The sequence below is a fragment of the Beta vulgaris genome, chromosome 1 (genome assembly GCF_026745355.1).
Source record: "Beta vulgaris subsp. vulgaris cultivar EL10 chromosome 1, EL10.2, whole genome shotgun sequence".
NCBI lineage: Eukaryota > Viridiplantae > Streptophyta > Magnoliopsida > Caryophyllales > Amaranthaceae > Beta > Beta vulgaris.
This window is the reverse complement of record NC_079202.1, coordinates 62,211,082-62,229,942: the sequence shown is the minus strand read 5'-3', so window position 1 is coordinate 62,229,942 and position 18,861 is coordinate 62,211,082. Positions and strand designations below refer to the sequence as shown.

The 18,861-nt window shown below is 35.1% G+C and overlaps 2 protein-coding genes across 5 annotated transcripts; both read left to right on the top strand.

Annotated features, from left to right (window-relative positions):
• Positions 1-2,145: 2,145 nt before the first annotated feature.
• On the top strand, positions 2,146-9,248 carry LOC104901177 (leucine--tRNA ligase, cytoplasmic). 2 transcript variants are annotated; one of them, XM_010688753.3, is made up of 4 exons: positions 2,146-2,295; positions 3,222-3,313; positions 4,217-4,261; positions 5,808-9,248. In XM_010688753.3, the coding sequence occupies exons 2-4, from the start codon at positions 3,288-3,290 to the stop codon at positions 9,094-9,096; spliced, it is 3,360 nt and encodes a 1,119-aa protein (XP_010687055.1). In that variant the 5' UTR covers positions 2,146-2,295; positions 3,222-3,287; the 3' UTR covers positions 9,097-9,248. The 2 variants fall into 2 exon arrangements, with proteins under 2 accessions (XP_010687055.1, XP_010687095.1); XM_010688793.3 differs by lacking the exon at positions 3,222-3,313 and having other exon boundaries at positions 2,169-2,295.
• Positions 9,249-11,486: 2,238 nt separating this feature from the next.
• LOC104901286 (serine/threonine-protein kinase ATG1a) lies at positions 11,487-18,615 on the top strand. 3 transcript variants are annotated; one of them, XM_048645618.2, is made up of 13 exons: positions 11,487-12,031; positions 12,116-12,233; positions 12,717-12,775; positions 13,066-13,130; positions 13,754-13,847; positions 13,929-14,009; positions 14,161-14,272; positions 16,208-16,262; positions 16,532-16,812; positions 16,911-17,248; positions 17,503-17,788; positions 17,914-17,984; positions 18,084-18,615. In XM_048645618.2, exons 1-13 carry the CDS (start codon positions 11,795-11,797, stop codon positions 18,294-18,296), a joined length of 2,010 nt encoding a protein of 669 aa, XP_048501575.1. In that variant the 5' UTR covers positions 11,487-11,794; the 3' UTR covers positions 18,297-18,615. The 3 variants fall into 3 exon arrangements, with proteins under 3 accessions (XP_048501575.1, XP_057251771.1, XP_010687166.1); XM_057395788.1 differs by having other exon boundaries at positions 11,488-12,031; positions 16,989-17,248; XM_010688864.4 differs by having other exon boundaries at positions 11,490-12,031; positions 16,884-17,248.
• Positions 18,616-18,861: the final 246 nt, after the last annotated feature.

Genomic DNA, 18,861 nt, shown 5'->3' with positions numbered 1-18,861 from the left:
TCAATCTTTAAATTCTATGTTCATATTCCACAGGCAAAAGAATTTTTCGGATATAACAAAACATCATACCATGTACAAAAATGACCAATTGTTGTGTAAGGCTGTAAGCTAATGAGATACTCCAAGTTAAGTGGATATATGCATCTTAGGGTGCGTTCTGTTCAACTTAAAAAATTAAGTTTCAGGTCCAATAAGTTTAGATAAGTTCTGATAAGTTCAGATAAGTTCAGATAAGTTGCAATAAGGTCTAATAAGGGCAATAAGTTCCAATAAGGTCTAATAAAGTCCAATTAGTTTCAATCAGGTGCAATAAGTTCCAATCAGATGCAATAAGTTTCAATCAGGTCTAATAAGGTCTAATAAGTTCCAATCAGGTCTAATAAGGTCCAATAAGGTCCAAATAGTCAATGTTTAATAAACATTTGTTTTATTGTCCATAATTTTGTTATTCATAATTTCATATCACTGTTAGCTGATTATGTTATTATTAGAATTTTAATTAAATACCACAATGATTATATAGTATTATACTTGTATTAGTGTCTATTATTTTATTATTTATTTGTATTATGTCTATTATTTTATTATTTATTTGTATTATTTCTATTATTTTATTATTCATATTACTATTAGCTGATTATGTTATTATTAGAATTTTTTATTAAAGTACCACAATGTATAGTATTATATTTGTATTATTGTCTATTATTTGATTATTCATATTGTTATTAAATATATTATAATCATGGTCAAATAATTAAGGTTAACAATAATAATAATAATAATAATTATAATATTTTGCAATTAAATAACTAGAGATAACATGTTAAATATATAAATAGTAAATTTTTTTTGTTAAATTAATTATCATAAGAGATAATTAATAATAATTTTTTTAAAGGATGAATTTTATTAATTATTACTTCATAATAAATTTTGAGGGGTAGTATTTACGTTAGGGGTAATATTTATATTACTAATAGTCAATTTTTTTCTCTAATAATGTCAAATAAGTTTCAATCAGGTCTAATAAGTTTCAATCAGGGCCAATAAGGTCTAATAAATTTCAATAAGGTCAATAAGTTCCAATAAGGTCCAATAAGTTCCAATCAGGTTCAATCAGGTCCAATAAGTTGAATCAGGTCCAATCAGGTTTAATAAGTTCCAATAAGTTCAGTTCAGGTTCAATAAATTCAGTTCAGATAAGGTCCAATAAGTTCAGGCAATAAGTTGAATAGAACGCACCCTTAATTATACACCCCAAAACTTATCCTTGATTAATTGCATGATTTGCAAAAATAAAACCTCAAATAGTCGTGTTATGCATTACATGTTTTTTAATGGCTAGCAAATACTTATTCAATTTATTGATCGGACACATTCATAATTTTGTTCGAAAGGAGGATTTCGTAATTTTGCCCTTTCTTCCTACCCCTCACAATAACTAAATGTAATTGGATTCGGTCATTGCCATCCCCAAAACTTTGCATGGATTTTCTTGAATTCTTTGCCAAATGCAGCCATTTAAAATAATCATTTTGTTAATTGCAGTCCTTTCATTTAAATCTCTTCAATTGCAGTTTCAAAGACGCTTTTAAGTTACAGCTCAAATCCAACCTATCTTCACACATTTTGGATTGCAATTGAAGAGATTGAAATGAAAAGACACTAATTAACAAAGTGAACACTTTAAAAAGCTGTATTTGGTAAAAGACAACCCTTGTTATTGCAAATTTGAGGCGCTGCTAGGAGCAATATTGAACTATGTTCTCCCAACTCCATTCACATTTTCTTATCTGAAATGCTAAACATCGCCTCAAAATTCTTCCGTCCTAGTCCAACCAAACATTTTCAACTTGACCCTTCCTTTTTTTTTTTTCTTTTCTTTTCTACAATCATCACCTTCGTCCCCACAAGTCCACAACTACCACCAAGGCACCAAGGCCAAGCATACCACCAACAAGACCCAAAAAAAATTTAGTCTCGTTCACCAAGAAATGTCCGACTAGAGGAAATATTTAATAGGATCGGAACGATTTCAAGTAATTTTAAGGACAGGTTTAACAATTCTCGTATACCATAATTTGTGACGTACTTTTCCCAAAAAGTATAATGTGCAAATATAAAATAGTAAAAAAAGTAAAATGTGCAAATATAAAATAGTAAAATAGCAAATATTTGTCTAACCCTCATCAGCATTCAGCAGTGTACCAGTATTTTGCTCTCGGCTCTCGCGCACAGTGCCATAGTCGCAGACTCCACTGACTACTGTATTGAAACTCTTGAAGAATTTTGGTAATTTTTTGCTTTCATTTCCCAATTTATTTAGTAATGCTTGGATAGTTGGATGAATTAGAATTTACAAATTGAATGATTGAAATACCTGGATAGTTGGATGAATTACAAATGTACAAATTGAATTATTGAGATGCTTGGATTATTGATTGCCATGAGATTAGTTGGGACTTTCAATTTTGTTGGGTGAATTTGCTTATTGAAGTTTGATTTGGATTTTGGGTAATGGTTATTGAAGTTTATTTTGCTCAATTTAATTATTCGTCATTAGAGTATAATTTAGTGGTGCCAATTGCCAAGAAAGTTGGTTAATTTAAAGTAAATCTGTCAAGGATCGATGAAAAATTTGGAACATTTTTGGAATTATCAAAAGTCATCTGCTTGTTTTTCACCAAATACAAGGGAGTCTCCAACTGAAGATGATGAACTTCAGTCCATCTCCCTGGCCCTAGTTAGAATGATTTTTTTAGTTTTTTTTTCCTTTCTTGTGATTTAACAAGTTATTTCCGTAGTTATCGGTTGTAATTCCAAACTTGAATTGATGTATTTTGTTTTCTAATCAATTTGAATTGGTCTTTTTTTGTTTAACGTCTCCTTGATTCCGAACCCACGTGGGTGAAATCCTGGATGCGCCATTAGGATACCTATTGGAATCAGTTTCTCTTGATTCGATATTCATGCTTAAACCCTAATTTGTATAGTTGATTAATGATTAATAAGGATTTTTGATAATATTTGTTATTTCAATGAAATCTTACTACCAGAATTATGGGTTCAAGACAGGATTGTATATTAAGTGCTCAGTGCTTATAGTTTTGATAGGGAGAAATGAAATTAGGGAGCAGAGAGAATAAAGCGAATGAGAATACTTAGCTGACTTATATCAAAATGGTGTTTATTTAACTAAAAATAGTTTTGGATTGCAGAGTGTCCTCTACCTTGTTTGTTGCTGTTATAGTGATGGAGAAATTTCAAATTTCTGGGAACATCTCATGACTTTGGGTTATAAATCTTCCTGGTAATATAACCCATTATTTTCCTCCTTTCACCTTCTTTGCTTGTTTTTCTTGGGTTCCATTGTTTCTCCTCCTTTTCCTAGTGCTACTGTGACCACCTGGTCTTTTGATATTTCTATGAGTTGATATTTCTTCTGCGAAGATTTAGTTTCTGCTGGCTGCTATTGTCAAGTTTATAGAAGCTTGAATTGTTCTGGTGTAAGATTATTTATAAGACATTTTCCAGTTCTTTGTAGGTTTAGTTTTGGATACCATGTGCAACGATGGCTTGTTTTAAGCCCTCCAGTGTGCATTGTGGATAAATTTCTCCAACTTCTATGATGAATTCAGTTATAAAAGATTAAAAATGTACTAAAGAGGTATCTATGACTTAAAAGTTGTCAAATCTCAGAAAAAATCAGGTTAAAGTTACCATACTTGAAGAATAAGAAATAAATCCTACCTCTATGATAGTAGGTACTACTCTTAGCTCTTCCGTCTTACGAAGTGACCCCTAATCATACAAAATACTATTAGTACAATATTAATGCAGGAGATCCTAGATTTATCTTATACTCAATATGTCCCAAAATTAGTTTTACACTTTCATTTTTGGGATGCTCGAAAATAAACCTCATACCTAAATTTCAAGTAAACTTTCCAAATTAGAAGTTTATAGCTTCATTTCTCTATCTTAGTCTGAATAAATCTTTTTTCTGTGGTATGCATCCTACAATTCAGAAATATTTTGTTCGCTTTTAACAACCTTGAAGTATCTTCTTGCCAAACCAATGTTTGAAGTTTATTTTGGGATGGAGAAAGTATTTCCTCTCCTAGTAATCTGTATATTTCCCCCTTTTGTTGTCCTGTATACGCCTCCCCTTTATTCATTTGGTGATTTACAACCCTTTCATGTGATTTTTCAGGAATTGCTTAAGAAACTTGACAAGCAAACTTCAGTTCTCTCAAAGGTAAATATTGTTATTGGCTGATACTTAATTTTAGTTCCATATTTTGATTGCTTTCCTAAACACCTTTTCTTAACTTATGAACTTCAAGTCAAAATCTAAGTTTCAACTGCAGAAGATAGTTATCTGTATTTTGCTTAATTTTTTTTTTTTAGCATATGGAATATCACATAATTTCTTTATATTATCTTCCCGAGTCGAGCTAAGTCACACACAACGTCTTTCTTCATTATTTTTTCTTTTGCTTTTATTTGTTTGATTTTAGACACTCATAATTCTATACTCTGTATCACGGTTGTAAACTTGTAACTGACTTTTTGAAAATTGGTGTTTGACCTTTTGATTTTATTGGTTCCATTTCACACATGACATCCATCAAGGTAAATGAACTGGATGCATATTTTGTTCTAGACATGTGCATTTTTTGTTGTTATTAATGTCTCTTGTGCACTCTATCACTGCATGCCTGAAGGGATGTTATTTCTCGAGGTTTAATCATAATCTGTTCTTGGGCTTGTGCAACATGTCAAAAGAAATAACATATGGGGCTAACATGCCATTTTATTACACTGTCATCTATGTTAATAGTCTATATATATGGCTTTTAATTGTGGGGCTTCTAGGCTTCTTAGTTTGTGTGTTTACCTCATTTTCTATTAGATCTAATGCCTTTGTATTAGTTATCTAAATTTTGCTACCTGGCTCTGTTAGTTGTGTTTATTATTGATATAATTTATGAGGCTAAATATTCTTCTGCAACAAAGCTGCCAACCCTTGTTGGTTTGTTGATACTATTCCTTTCTTTGCCTTAGTTAGACTTCGCATGTGATCCATCACAAGGTACCTTTTTTCCGTCTATAAATTTAAATGACCTAGCATGTGTCCTAATGATAAGTTTGAAGTCAGCTTTTCTACTGCTTGGTGTTGTACTACTGTATCCTTGTATACTGGTGATTTATGTGTTCTATTGCTGTCCCACTTTAAGTTAATACACACTCTTGATAAATTGTGTTATGTGCTACCAATTTTGTTTTCTCTATGTAGATTTTCCCGCCAATAAGTTAATTGAACTGATCTTTGTTTTTTTTTAAGCTGCATGTTGACTGTAGTTATTTTTACTCTGATGTCTTTCTTCATAAATACGTGCTGATTTTTCATCATGGCAAACTTTGAATATAATGTGTACACAAATATACCTTTATCTGTCTATATTAATTTTATCATACTATCTTTTAACAAGTTCTCCAATCTATTATGAGAAAAATTATTGGTCTATTTATGACCTTTGTCAATGCTTAGTGTTCATACAAGATTTCTCTATGTTCATCACAATCATACAGTTAAGTACCTTAATTGGTCAATTGGTCCATCCTGTTATCACTGCTGCTTTTTCTTAATGATCTGGTAACTTGGATGGTTACGTTAGCGGCTTGTTTGGTTACCGATAATAAATGTGGGTAATGTAGTGAATTTGTATTTAATTTCGTGAGAAAAACACTGGTCTGATGTAGTTCTTTGTCTTTTTCTTTTTTCTTCTTCTTGTGAACAGTTTCTGTACGATTTCTGCTAAGAACATGGCGGAGGGTAGTAAAAGCTTTGTGAGGAGGGATCGCCTTCTAGAGATTGAGTTAAAGGTCCAGACCTGGTGGGATCAACATGATGTATTTGTGTCCGAGCCTGGAGAGCAGCCACCTGGTGATGGAGAGAAGTTCTTCGGGAACTTTCCATTTCCATATATGAATGGGTATTTGCATCTTGGACATGCATTTTCGATTTCTAAGGTAGAATTTGCTGCAGCCTACCACAGACTGAGAGGCGCCAATGTACTCTTTCCTTTTGGATTTCATTGCACTGGAATGCCCATCAAGGCTGCAGCTGATAAACTGGCAAGAGAAATTCAGCAGTTTGGAAATCCGCCTGAGTTTCCATCTGCCGAGGAAGAAGAAGCTACCCAGGCATCAGTGCAAGAGGTCGCAAATGCAGAATCGCAGCCAGCTCCTGATAAATTCAAGGGCAAGAAGTCCAAAGTTGCGGCCAAAACTGGCACACAGCTGTACCAGTGGCAGATCATGCGAAGTTTTGGCCTTACGGATGAAGAAATCTCAAAGTTTCAGGATCCATCTATGTGGCTGACCTATTTTCCACCTTTAGCAGTTGAAGACCTTAAAGCTTTTGGCTTAGGTGTCGACTGGAGGCGCTCTTTTGTCACTACAGACATTAATCCGTACTTTGATTCTTTTGTGAGGTGGCAAATGAGGAAGCTTAAAGCAGCTGGTAAGATCGTGAAAGATAAAAGGTACGCAATCTTCTCTCCACTCGATGGCCAACCGTGTGCAGATCATGACAGGGCTTCTGGTGAAGGGGTCCAGCCTCAAGAATACACTATAATCAAGATGGAAGTTGTTTCACCATTTCCTGCGAAATTGAGCGCTTTAGAGGGGAGGAAAGTTTTTCTTGCTGCTGCTACATTGAGGCCGGAGACCATGTATGGCCAAACAAATGCTTGGGTATTGCCTGAAGGAAAATATGGGGCCTTCGAAATTAATGAGACAGATGTTTTTGTAGTCACTGAGAGGGCAGCCCTTAATCTTGCATATCAGAACTACTCAAGGATCCCAGAGAAGCCTACTTGCTTGGTAGAGCTTACTGGTTACGACTTGATTGGTTTACCTCTGAAGTCTCCGCTTGCCCAAAATGAAATTATTTACACTCTCCCTATGTTAACTATCTTGACAGATAAAGGTACTGGGGTTGTTACCAGTGTCCCTAGTGATGCACCTGATGACTACATGGCCCTGCATGACTTGAAAGCAAAACCTGCTCTGCGGGCGAAATTTGGTGTTAAAGATGAATGGGTACTTCCCTTTGAAATCATACCCATCATTAATATCCCCGAGTTTGGGGATAAGCCTGCTGAGAAGGTTTGTACTGATCTGAAGATCAAGAGCCAAAATGAAAAAGACAAGCTTGCAGAAGCGAAGAGACTAACTTATCTGAAGGGTTTCACTGAAGGAACAATGCTTGTTGGTGAATTTGCTGGGGAAAAGGTCCAGGATGCAAAGCCAAAAGTCAGATGTAATCTTTTGGAAACAGGTGAAGCCATTATGTATAGTGAGCCTGAGAAAAAGGTAATGTCTAGATCAGGTGATGAATGTGTTGTGGCTTTAACAGACCAGTGGTACATCACTTATGGTGAATCTGAATGGAAGAAGTTAACTAAGGAGTGCTTGGATAATATGAATTGCTACTCTGATGAAACTCGCCATGGTTTTGAACACACCTTGGGTTGGCTTAATCAATGGGCCTGCTCAAGGTCGTTTGGCCTTGGGACTCGCATCCCGTGGGACGAGCAGTACCTTGTGGAGTCCCTCTCTGATTCTACCATATATATGGCCTATTACACAGTTGTCCATTTTCTGCAAAACGGGGACATGTATGGAAGCCACACTGGTTCGATAAAGCCAGAACAGATGACTGATGAAGTTTGGGATTTCCTATTCTGTGACGGTCCATATCCACAGTCATCAGATATTAATTCAACTATGCTAAGTCAGATGAAGAAGGAATTTGAATACTGGTATCCTTTTGATCTTCGAGTGTCTGGCAAAGACCTCATCCAGAACCATCTGACATTTAGTATTTACAATCACACAGCAATTATGGACAAGCACCACTGGCCTCGTGGATTCAGATGTAATGGACATATTTTGCTAAATTCTGAAAAGATGTCCAAGTCCACTGGGAACTTCAGGACTTTGCGTCAGGCTATTGAGGAATTCTCTGCAGATGCCACACGTTTTGCTCTTGCTGATGCTGGTGATGGTGTTGATGATGCAAATTTTGTGTTCGAAACTGCAAATGCGGCCATTCTGCGCCTCACAAAAGAGATCGCATGGATGGAAGAAGTTCTTGCTGCAGACACAACATTAAGATCAGGCGAGCCATCTACCTATGCTGATCGGGTGTTTGAGAATGAGATTAATTTGGCAGTAAAGCTGACTGAGCAAAACTACCAGAACTATATGTTCCGAGAAGCTCTCAAGACTGGCTTTTACGACTTGCAAACTGCGAGGGATGAATATAGATTCTCTTGTGGTGCTGGTGGCATGAATAGGCATTTGGTGCAGCGTTTTATGGACATTCAGACACGACTCCTTACTCCGATCTGCCCTCATTATGGAGAGTACATTTGGAGGGAGCTTTTGAAGAAGGAAGGATTTGCTATAAAAGCTGGATGGCCTGTTGCTGATGCACCTAATTTAATCCTCAAGAGTGCCAACAAGTATTTACAAGATTCAATAGTTTTGATGAGAAAACTACTTCAGAAGCAAATTATGGGTTCAAAGAAGGGTAACAAGAAGGGAGCCCCTGTTCAACAGCTTACAGAGGACAAGCAATTAGTTGGCTTGATTTACGTGAATGAGACATATGATGGATGGAAGGAAGTGTGCTTGAAAATACTCAAAAGCAAATTTGACTCAGAAACTCGCACCTTTGGCCCGGATAGTGAAGTTATGGCAGCACTGCAGAAGAGTGAGGCTGTGCAGGCTACTGATTTCAAACAAATCCAGAAGCACTGCATGCCATTCTTGAGGTTCAAGAAGGATGAGACTCTGACACTGGGCCCACATGCTTTGGAGTTGAAGCTTCCGTTTGGTGAAATGGAGGTCCTTTCAGAGAACGTGGATTTGATCAAGAGGCAGATTGCAGTCGAGCATTTGGAGATCTTGTCGTTTCGAGATAGCAATGCTGTGTCTAAGGCTGGATCACTAATGTCGGTGCTAAATCAAAATCCTCCAACCCCTGGTAATCCTACTGCCATCTTTTTAACAAGATGATGGAAAGTGGAATATATGTGGTTTTGTTGTTTTGGCGTTTTTTGACTTTTTGTTGTGCAACTTCTTGAATCCATCATTGACTGTACAAACTTCCTGAAGTACATTGGTTTCTTACTTTTGAGTTCTTATGAAGTTTTATTTAGTTTCGACGACGGATCTACCTTTAATAGTAACATGGTTTCTCCCCGTCCAAAAGAGCAGGACCTAAATACACTATATTACATCTTGTATTACAAAATTTTGCAAGTAACATAAACAACACGTACTTCCTATTCGCCTAAAAAAAAGTTCTTGTTCATAGGCGGGAATAAATAGATTGGGGGATTATCTATAAGCAGTTTGCATAGAAGTGTTGAAGAGAAATTTGGTAATTTCTAACAATGTGAGTGTAAGAAATGACCAATAGAAACTGATATATAACAAGTCTTATTTGGTCAATAACATATATTCATATGGTGAGTCAATAACAGGGGAATTTGACATACAAATATCAAATAATTAAAATAACATTTACACCAATAATATCATAGACAATGATTTAGCATTTATGTACGTAACTTGATGATACATACGAATATAGTATATATTCTTAAATTAGATGCAAAATGATACATATTTTAGCTCGAACTTTTGGACCACATAATGACCTAGTAGGATATTTCACGAGAAGTTGTGGTAATAAATCCTTGGGAGCACTTAAACGTGTAGAACTAGAGCTGGCAAAAAGGTCGTTTTTGTGTTGTAGTCGTGTTTGTGTTATATATAAGCGGGTTGGAAAACCCTTAAAACTAACCCAATTTATTTAAGAAACGTGTTGTGTTGTGTTGGGCTATTCAATTAAACATGTTGAAATACCTCAACAGTAATCTGTTTTTTTCGTGTTTGGTTCGTGTCGTGTTAAGCCACTTTTTGGTAATTCAAAACGATTTTTCTATATAAATATCCAATATTTGTGTAGCAATTGCGTTAAGCGGGTTCAAACGTGTCATTCTTCGTATTGAAAACCTTAATAATAATTAACCCAACCCAATTAACAAGACAAGCTCAATTGTGTTGACTGTGGACTCGTCCAACTAAACGGGTTAAAAATCCTCAAAACTAAACCAAAGCTAAACCATTTTTCCGTACCCGAGTAGAGATTACAGAGTTTTATTTTATTTTATTTTATTGTCTTTTTTTTTGGGTGATTCCATAAAAAATATCTCTAATTGAGTGTGGAGTTAAGTGGGTCAAACAAAAATTATCTCTAATCAACCATTTTTTCCATCACTTTTCTTTATTCTATACTAGTCTTGTATGCACGCGATGCGTGCGAAAACAAACAAAAGGTCAATTGCGTAATAATATATACGAAAAATTGTTTATAAAATTCATTGAATATTTTTCTTCTGTTTTTAGAAAACCAATAAATCAAGAATGATGTAAATATTTTGTTAATTGAGGGTGTAATGGTAAAAAGATGGTGAATCTGTATTTTAGTACTTATTAAGGGTATAAAAGGGTTTATCATTGTTGGTGTCCCCCTCCTCTTCCCTTATATAATAGAGATTTACATTACTTTCATCTCGACCCCATTGTAAATCCGATAAAACACTGACTAGGTCAAACTTAGCTTCTTCAATAAGCTACTCCTATTTTTCTTTCCTAATAAAAAAAAACTCATAACTTTAGGCTATGTTTAGTTCACCTGAAATTTTCTGATCTGAACTTATCTGATCTGATCTTATTTTTTCTGATCTGATCTGAACTTATTTTTTTTTATTACAAGATATTATCTTTTAGATTTTTCTCAATATATAAGAAAAAATATAGTCATGTGTGGTCTTGTTTGATTCGTCTCAATGAGTACTTTATTAATATTCAATTATTATAATTTTTTACTAATATGTAATGAAAGATATAATGATTTTTAAGTATAAGCATGATCTGAACTTATTTTTTCTGATCTGATCTGATCTGAAATAAGCAAAAATAAGTGAACAGAACATAGCCTTATACAAATTATACTATATAAATATTTATTGAGATTGTGAATTGTGAATTGTGATTTGTGATCCATATAACCAACACTTATTAATCAATTATCATTAAATTACTATACAAACAATTTCCCCGCCTTCTTTCCTTTAACTTTCTAAAAAGCCGACCCCATTAACAAAACATATCATTAATACTTTATACTCCTAATACTAATACTAATACCATTCAATCTCTTAACAAGATTCACACCCTAATTAGCAAAAGATTAATATAATCTGATAATCCCCAAAATTATATCCACATGACCAAGTTTAATTAATCAAAACAAGTAAGTTTAACTTCTTTTTTTTATCAAACCCAAAAAAATATCTTATTTTAAAACGCAACTTCCTTCTCCTATCTCTACGCTATCATCACTGTTTATGCAACTAAACAAAATTCTACTAACATCACACTTTTTCACCCTTATTATTCTCCTTCTTTTTTATTATTCCATATTTTAGCATCGTTTCACCACAAAAGTTCACTCCATAAAAATCATTACTTTTTCTTATAAATTCCCAAACCAAATTTAAAGTGAAGAAATTTCACAAACCCATCATTAAAAAACAAAAACAACAAAAACCCAGAAAAAAAGACTTGTTTTTTCTGTCTTGTTGAAGTAATGGGTGCTTTGATTGATCATTGATCTTTAAAAAAAAACCCAGAAAAAAAAATCATGGATTTTGATGTTGGAACTTCTCGATGTCGTATAGTGGGTGATTATATAATCGGGCCGAAAATCGGGTCGGGTTCATTTGCAGTAGTTTGGAAGTCAAAGCATCGTGTTTTGGGTACTGAGTTTGCTATTAAAGAGATTGATAAGAAGCATTTTAATGAAAATTTAAGGAAGGAGATTTCTATTCTTAGAAATATCACACATCCCAATATAATTCGTCTTTTTGAAGCAATTGAGGTTGTGATCTTTGTTTTATACTTTAATTTTCTGTCAAAAGATTGAATTTTTTTGTAAATTTTTGATGGGTTTTTGTTTTTGTAGACAGAGGAAAGGATTTTCTTGGTGTTGGAGTATTGTGAAGGTGGTGACCTTGGAGCTTATATTCATAGACATGGAAGAGTGTCAGAAGATGTTGCTAGGCACTTCATCAAGCAGCTGGGTAAATTTTTTTTTTTGGCATTTTTTGTTCTTAATTTATTCTATTTTTACTTTGAATTTTACCATTGTAATCATTATTTAGTTTGGTTTTACTTTGAATTTTGTTATGTTTTCAAATGTGTATATAGTCAGTTTTGAATAACTATCATCAGATGCTGTGAATTATGATAATTATTGGGTTGAATAGAAAGAGAGGCAAATAATAGTAATTAACATTGCTGAGATTAGATTGTAATAGGATAATGTTTGTGTGAGTTGGGTGTATATAATAAGACGATTCGAGTGATTGTTAATATCATGATTAATCATCCTAATTCCTAATATTTTTAATGTCACCCATCAAATACATATGGCCACCCTAGTCTTCTAGCTGCAGGATTGCAGGTGCTGGCTTACAGTGAACCAAAGTTAATCTGTTAAAATTGCCAATGTAAAGGTTATTTATGTTTATTCTCTGATATCGAAATTGTGGTTGTCGGTTCAGCTGCAGGATTGCAAGTGCTTCGTGAGAACAATCTTATCCATAGAGATTTAAAACCTCAGGTATTAAATGCAAAAAATCTCAATCTATTAATGCCCATTACATCTTTGTAAAGATATGGAACAATTTAACAACTTGTCCTAGTTATAACTTGCCATCATCTATGATCTATTTATTATGCAATGGCAAGATTTGGTGGAGCTAATTGTTCTGGTTCTACACTCCGAATTGTTCAATTCGTTTCCATTATCGGAGATGCTGTCTTTATGATATGGGCTGAAAACTTTCCACATTCATTGCCATGAAGTCCTATATGTTCTGATTCTAAAATAAGATATTTTTATACTTGCAGAACCTACTATTGTCTGGAAGGGAGGTAACTCCATTGCTGAAGATAGGTGACTTTGGCTTTGCTAGGTAGGATGTTTGTACTGAACTACTGGCTTTTGGAAGCATTTATTGCATATCTCCTTTTCTTCAACAGCTGGCGGCAGGAACTTTGATAGTTTGATGTGTTCTTTTACTTCACATGTTCATGTATGACTTGTGCACTTTTCTTGTACTGCACGGACACAAGAATTGTATTACTTGACATACTTGTCCCATGCAATTGCTGCTCAAATGAGCATTATTGCACTAAAGATTACTTTGATTTAATTGACTGCATCCCTTTAGTCCTGCGTTTTGTAGGTATATGATGGCTATATGCTTGGGAAACATTTTAAGATTTCCATGAATGCTCATGTTCACGCTGTCAATCCTTTATCCTTGCACCATTTGCATTTTACTCCCTCCTATGAGTCCTACCTATTAATAATCCCATATTAAGTTCGTGTCTTACACGTACCTGTTTTTGGTTTTAACTTGGGCAACTTTTTTATGCTTTGTCTTTTTAGCTTATTTCCATTGCTGTTGTTACTACTACTTTGTTGTTTACTGATAAATTAACTTTTATTAACCTTATTATTGCTGTAATTTTCTGCCTTCCTTGGCACTGTGTTTTTGGAATAACTGATTTTGAGGAAGTGTTTATCTTGTAGATATTTGACTCCTCAAGGCTTGGCTGATACACTTTGTGGTTCACCACTGTATATGGCTCCTGAGATAATTCAGAACCAGAAATATGATGCGAGAGTATGCAAGTGATTCTAATGACATTAAGTTGCAGAATTCTTTGCCATTTCTATAAATAATGTAATAATGTTGTTTTTCCAGGCTGACTTATGGAGTGTTGGAGCAATATGTTATCAGCTTGTGGTCGGAAAACCACCATTTGACGGCAATAGTCAGCTGCAGGTATCACTGTATTACTATGGTGCATATCACATTGATCTTATATTCTTATCTATTGACTGGGTGTTGTATAACCTCTGGGAGGTCATCTTCTCAAAATAATATAGTTCCCTGCTACAATTAAATTGAGTTAGGAATTTTTTTCAATGTACAGCTTTTTCAGAATGTTTTGAGAGCCAAAGAGCTGCAATTCCCGGAGGGCTCTCTTCAGGTTCTGCATCCTGACTATGTGGAATTCTGCAGAAGCCTCTTGCGTCGAAATCCAGGTATCAATGTGCAAAATCAAACGACTAACCAATTTGTGAAGCTATTTCTATTTTAGCATCCTTTCATTTTAACAAAGAAACTTTTCAAATCCTAAGTATGGAAATGAATACAGAAATTAAATGACAAAAGATATAGTTTGTATGTGCACAATGCAATATGCATGACGACTTTTCCAGTTAGAAGGGAAATTTTCTTTATGATTGTAATGTTTTTAATTAGAAGTGTAGCTTGTAGCTGTAGGTTTTGTGAAGAGGAGCTATGAAAATTGGGACTTGTGGGATAGTTTATCATTGTTGTTTGGAGCTGGACACTGCAGAAACAAGAGCACTACATTTGGGTCTCTAGACAAAGGAAAGGCGGTATGAAGTGCCTGCAAGATGATTTAGGTTTTTTATGTGTTGAAGAGCTGACAAAGAACTGGGCTCTAATTCTTTTTACGAGGCTGAAAATTCACCGACTAGTTGCAGTATCCTGTCTGTCATAAACTCATGATCTAAAATTGTTTACTTACTGCATTCTCCTAAGCTGAGGTGGAAATTTTACTGGGTTGTGGTTGTGTTGTGTTTTATCTTAAAAAAAGCATTGTGCTATTCTTCCCCTAAAAAAAAAAAGAAAGCATAGTGGTCTTCCGATTAGGTGTCTTATCCTTGATTTCAAACTATTTAGCATCTCTGCTGATGAGGTCAAATTTGGTTAAAGTTATTGGTTATGCTAGGGATCATAGGCTACTATGGTGGATGGTCATGACATCAGGGCTTTTGTTTGCCACAAGTATTTGGTTCCTCAAAAGTTTTCAGAGAAATTGATGTACTAAGTTTCTTTTGAGAGAATTGTAGCATCTTACAACTCTCACTATCTGTAACAGTACATTTGGACTGTAAGGCTGAACTGCACCATTAAGAAGATATAAGAAGAAACTACTCGGAGTTAGGTCTTTCTCTCAGGAGAACTGGATGTCTGAAGTTATTCAGAAAAACCCGACCGAATGGAGCTTGAACAACCCAAATTCGATTCAATTCGACCCATTTTTCACATTGTGCTATTATTATATAGCGTTTTTACGTAATTTTTTATATATTTTGAGCATAACTCGAAATTGGCTCAAAAACAAACCCGAACCCGAGCCATTAATCTGAACTGCCAATTCTAGTCTAGATGTGAATCTCTTAGAGTAACTGGAGACTGGAGTATGAGTGGACATGGTTTTTTAGCATCAATCTCTCATTCACTTTAAGGGAGCAAACATTTTGGTGTTATGATTGTGATTCTTACACCCTCGCATAGCCCTTTTTTGGTGTTACTATGTTACTCAGACATGGTTGAGTGTCAAGTATTTGTATATCAAAACATCGGGGCATAAAAGATCTTATAAGGAAACACTGTCTTTAGTTTGGACATGTGTCCAGGGAAACGCTTTGTTGATAAAACATACATCTGTTTTAACAAGCGGTCTTTGTGTGCTTTTCATGCTACATTTTCTTGATTTAGAAAGTCAAAATAACACATCCTTGTCTCTCTTTTTTTAAAAGATAAGTTCAACTTGCAATTTCTTATTAGCAGCGTCACAGCAAGTTTGTTATGATCTATTGCTGGGTATATTGCTTGCTGGCTTATAAGTTCATATTATTACTACCAGAGCTTCATTCCTGGAAGCGGCTCCCTATCAACTAAGATGTCTGAATGACTGTGACTGTATGTGTTGGGGAACGTCTCCATTTAATTGAATTTTTAAAACTCTTTAAGCATATATGGTGCAATTAGCAATTGTTTCTTGTTCTAAAAAGTTTATATAACTTGCTAAATCCTGAATTGTAGTGCTGTTTGTGGAATTTCTTCATTTTCTGCTCTCTATTCTCTTTGCAAAGTTGGACTTTGTAAAGGGTGGGGGGAGAAATAATGTACTTATAGTTAGTGTAATTGGCATGTGCTTGCAGTTGAAAGACTAACATTCGGTGAATTTTTCAATCACAAGTTCTTGATGGTTCCCAGGTAATTTTCTTGGTGTGAACTTATAACTCCCCTTTACCCCTTTTTCTGTTTCTAGAGTTTAATTTATTAATATTATTAAGTAACTTCTCAGAAGCTGGGTCTGGGGAGGTTCACATTATGCAGCCTTACGGCCTTATCCCTACTAGTCGGAAGGCTGTTAAAAGTTATAAATCTGATTCAATTGCAAGAGGCTGTAACTCTACTATTTAAATAAGATGCAAGTTTCTGTTCATGGATAGTGAGATGAGTAATCTTCTAACTATCTGCAGGGTTGGGGTCAAAGCAGATTCGTCTTCTCAGATTTCTCAAGTTGAACCTCTGGTTCGAGGTGATGATCAGGGTCCTCGTTTGCATCATGAAGATGTAGTGAAAGCACCTGAAGAGAGTGTGAAACGGGGTTGTTCTTTGAATGATGAGAATAGGGAATTTGGCAAGGATCATTGTAGTACATCTCGTGGTAAAGATGTCTCCGAAGTTGTGCCTGATATCTCTACTGATAAAATTAGGCACTCTGTTGAGGATGGCTCACACTCATTGGGTCAGACTCGAGGTCAGTGTCTGAAGCTTGCTCAATTTACTTCCCTTGTTTCAGTCCGTTGATTATTTTTCTTCTCTGTTCAGTTGCTTATTCATTGGATTCTATTGAAGGAGAATATGTTCTCGTTCATTCTAATTTTGCTTCAATGGAAATTCTCACTTCTTCTCTGGGAATTTCCCTGAAAGAAGGTTCAGCTATCAAAGCTTCTGACTTCGGACCAAAGAATAATGACAAGCACTTGCCTACCATGCCAGAGATGAACGAATTGACTTCCAAACTTGTTGGTGGCTCTGACAATAGTTTACAAAGTGAAATGAATTTATTAACTACAAGTGGTGCACCTTGCTTATTAGGGGAAGCACAAGAACTACCTATATTACATCCTTCAACGAGGCTGCAACTTATACACCAGTATGTGGGTGCTCTTTCAGATCTTGCACGAGAGAAGGTGATAGCTTGATTTATATTTACTTTGCTCTGTATTCATGTCACAGTAAGTGGATGTTAGTGATATTGTCATGTACACATTAACCAAGTGACCTTACAAATTGTAATTTCTGCAACATAATCTTAAACAGACTAATATTAATCAAAAAGAATTAGTATACATCATATTGCTCGACATATCATGAAATATATATGTGCTATTTGTGTATTTCTGATTTAGAATATAGCTAAACTTTTGGAAACCTCTTGTTGCAGTTCAATGCAGAATTCTTTCTGGAATCATTTTCAGTTGAATTGGTAGTTTTGGCTCTGTGGAAGAAGGCATTACGAATTTGCAACTCTTGGATGCTACAAAGTGGTCTATCTGATAGCTCTTCAGGAAAGAAGTCCGCTGGTGAAGGAGCTGCAAGTTCTTCCTCAAAAACGGAAGACACCACAGACTTCATGAATCCTTCCTCGGTATCTATCTGGGCCGAGCAAGGCTTTATTGATGCATATGATGGAACAGAAAAATTATCCAAGTATCTGCAGGATGTTGATGGTAAGATGGCTAGACTTTTTGTGACTTGCAAACATTTATCAGTTTTATGTCAACTTCAAGTTGAGATAGCATCCTAAACTCACTTGCTCTTTCTCTTTCTTCTCTTTCTTTCTTGTATATACAAGGTGGGGAGGAGATGCCAGATGCTATGGAGATTATATTTCAAACAGCTATTGCTGCGGGGAAAGATGGAGCAGTATGGAAAATATATCTTATATACTTCCTTTTCTAACCCCTGTTTCATTATTTGTTACTAAATATGACGTGATGCTTGTTCCATGTATATTTGTTTCAGGCAGATGAATTTGTTGGGAATCGAGATAGTGCTGCAGTGATGTACACCAGAGCTCTGCTTTTGTTTTCTTTCATTGTTACAGAAGCTCCATCTTTACCACTGAATCCTCCATTTTCTCTAGCTCCGGACTGTAATCAACGCGTCCTCAAATATATTAAGAGCTTAGAGTATCATCTGAGTCACTCACGGGTCTCAGGCGTCGGAATTAAGTAAATACAAGATAATGTACAGAAATTCTTAGACTAACATTGGACAGGTTGCTGACTCCTGACATGATTTCAGAAGGCCATGACCAAAGAAGGTTACAGAGTCATAAGAAGTTTGGTAATGACATCACACAAGAGATGCCACATTTTTGCTCTTTTTAATCAGAGTAAAACATAGGAGCGCATGTACATATTGACTGTCTATTCTTTACCTGGACTGTAAATATCAGCAGCAGGATTATGTGTATATTTGGATTTACATGCAAAGTATGGATTTGTACTTTCATTGAAATAAAGAGGGTAAAAGCTGACCTGTCATTGTTTAAGACGCATCTATTATCGTGATCAAGAAAAAACTCCAAAGCTTACTATTATTTGTTGTTTTCACTGCATAATAACACATATTAGAATGATACCTTTAGCTGTTTTGCAATTTACTAGTGGAAGACTGCATAATACCGGGCCACTGAAGCAGCAGAATGTATGGTATTTGCACTCTGATGAGAAACCTTAAATAAGTTTATTTTAATATGAGATTCAGAATTTATAAGCACAATGATTTTAAGTCTATT

Excerpts from the sequence above, each read along its gene's own strand:
- LOC104901286 (XM_010688864.4), top strand. The coding sequence starts at position 11,795 with ATGGATTTTGATGTTGGAACTTCTCGATGTCGTATAGTGGGTGATTAT. Across the intron at positions 12,032-12,115 it reads GTCTTTTTGAAGCAATTGAG|ACAGAGGAAAGGATTTTCTT; the intron begins GTTGTGATCTTT and ends TTGTTTTTGTAG. Across the intron at positions 17,789-17,913 it reads GTATCTGCAGGATGTTGATG|GTGGGGAGGAGATGCCAGAT; the intron begins GTAAGATGGCTA and ends TGTATATACAAG.
- LOC104901177 (XM_010688753.3), top strand. The coding sequence starts at position 3,288 with ATGACTTTGGGTTATAAATCTTCCTG. Across the intron at positions 3,314-4,216 it reads TTGGGTTATAAATCTTCCTG|GAATTGCTTAAGAAACTTGA; the intron begins GTAATATAACCC and ends GTGATTTTTCAG. Across the intron at positions 4,262-5,807 it reads AAACTTCAGTTCTCTCAAAG|TTTCTGTACGATTTCTGCTA; the intron begins GTAAATATTGTT and ends TCTTGTGAACAG.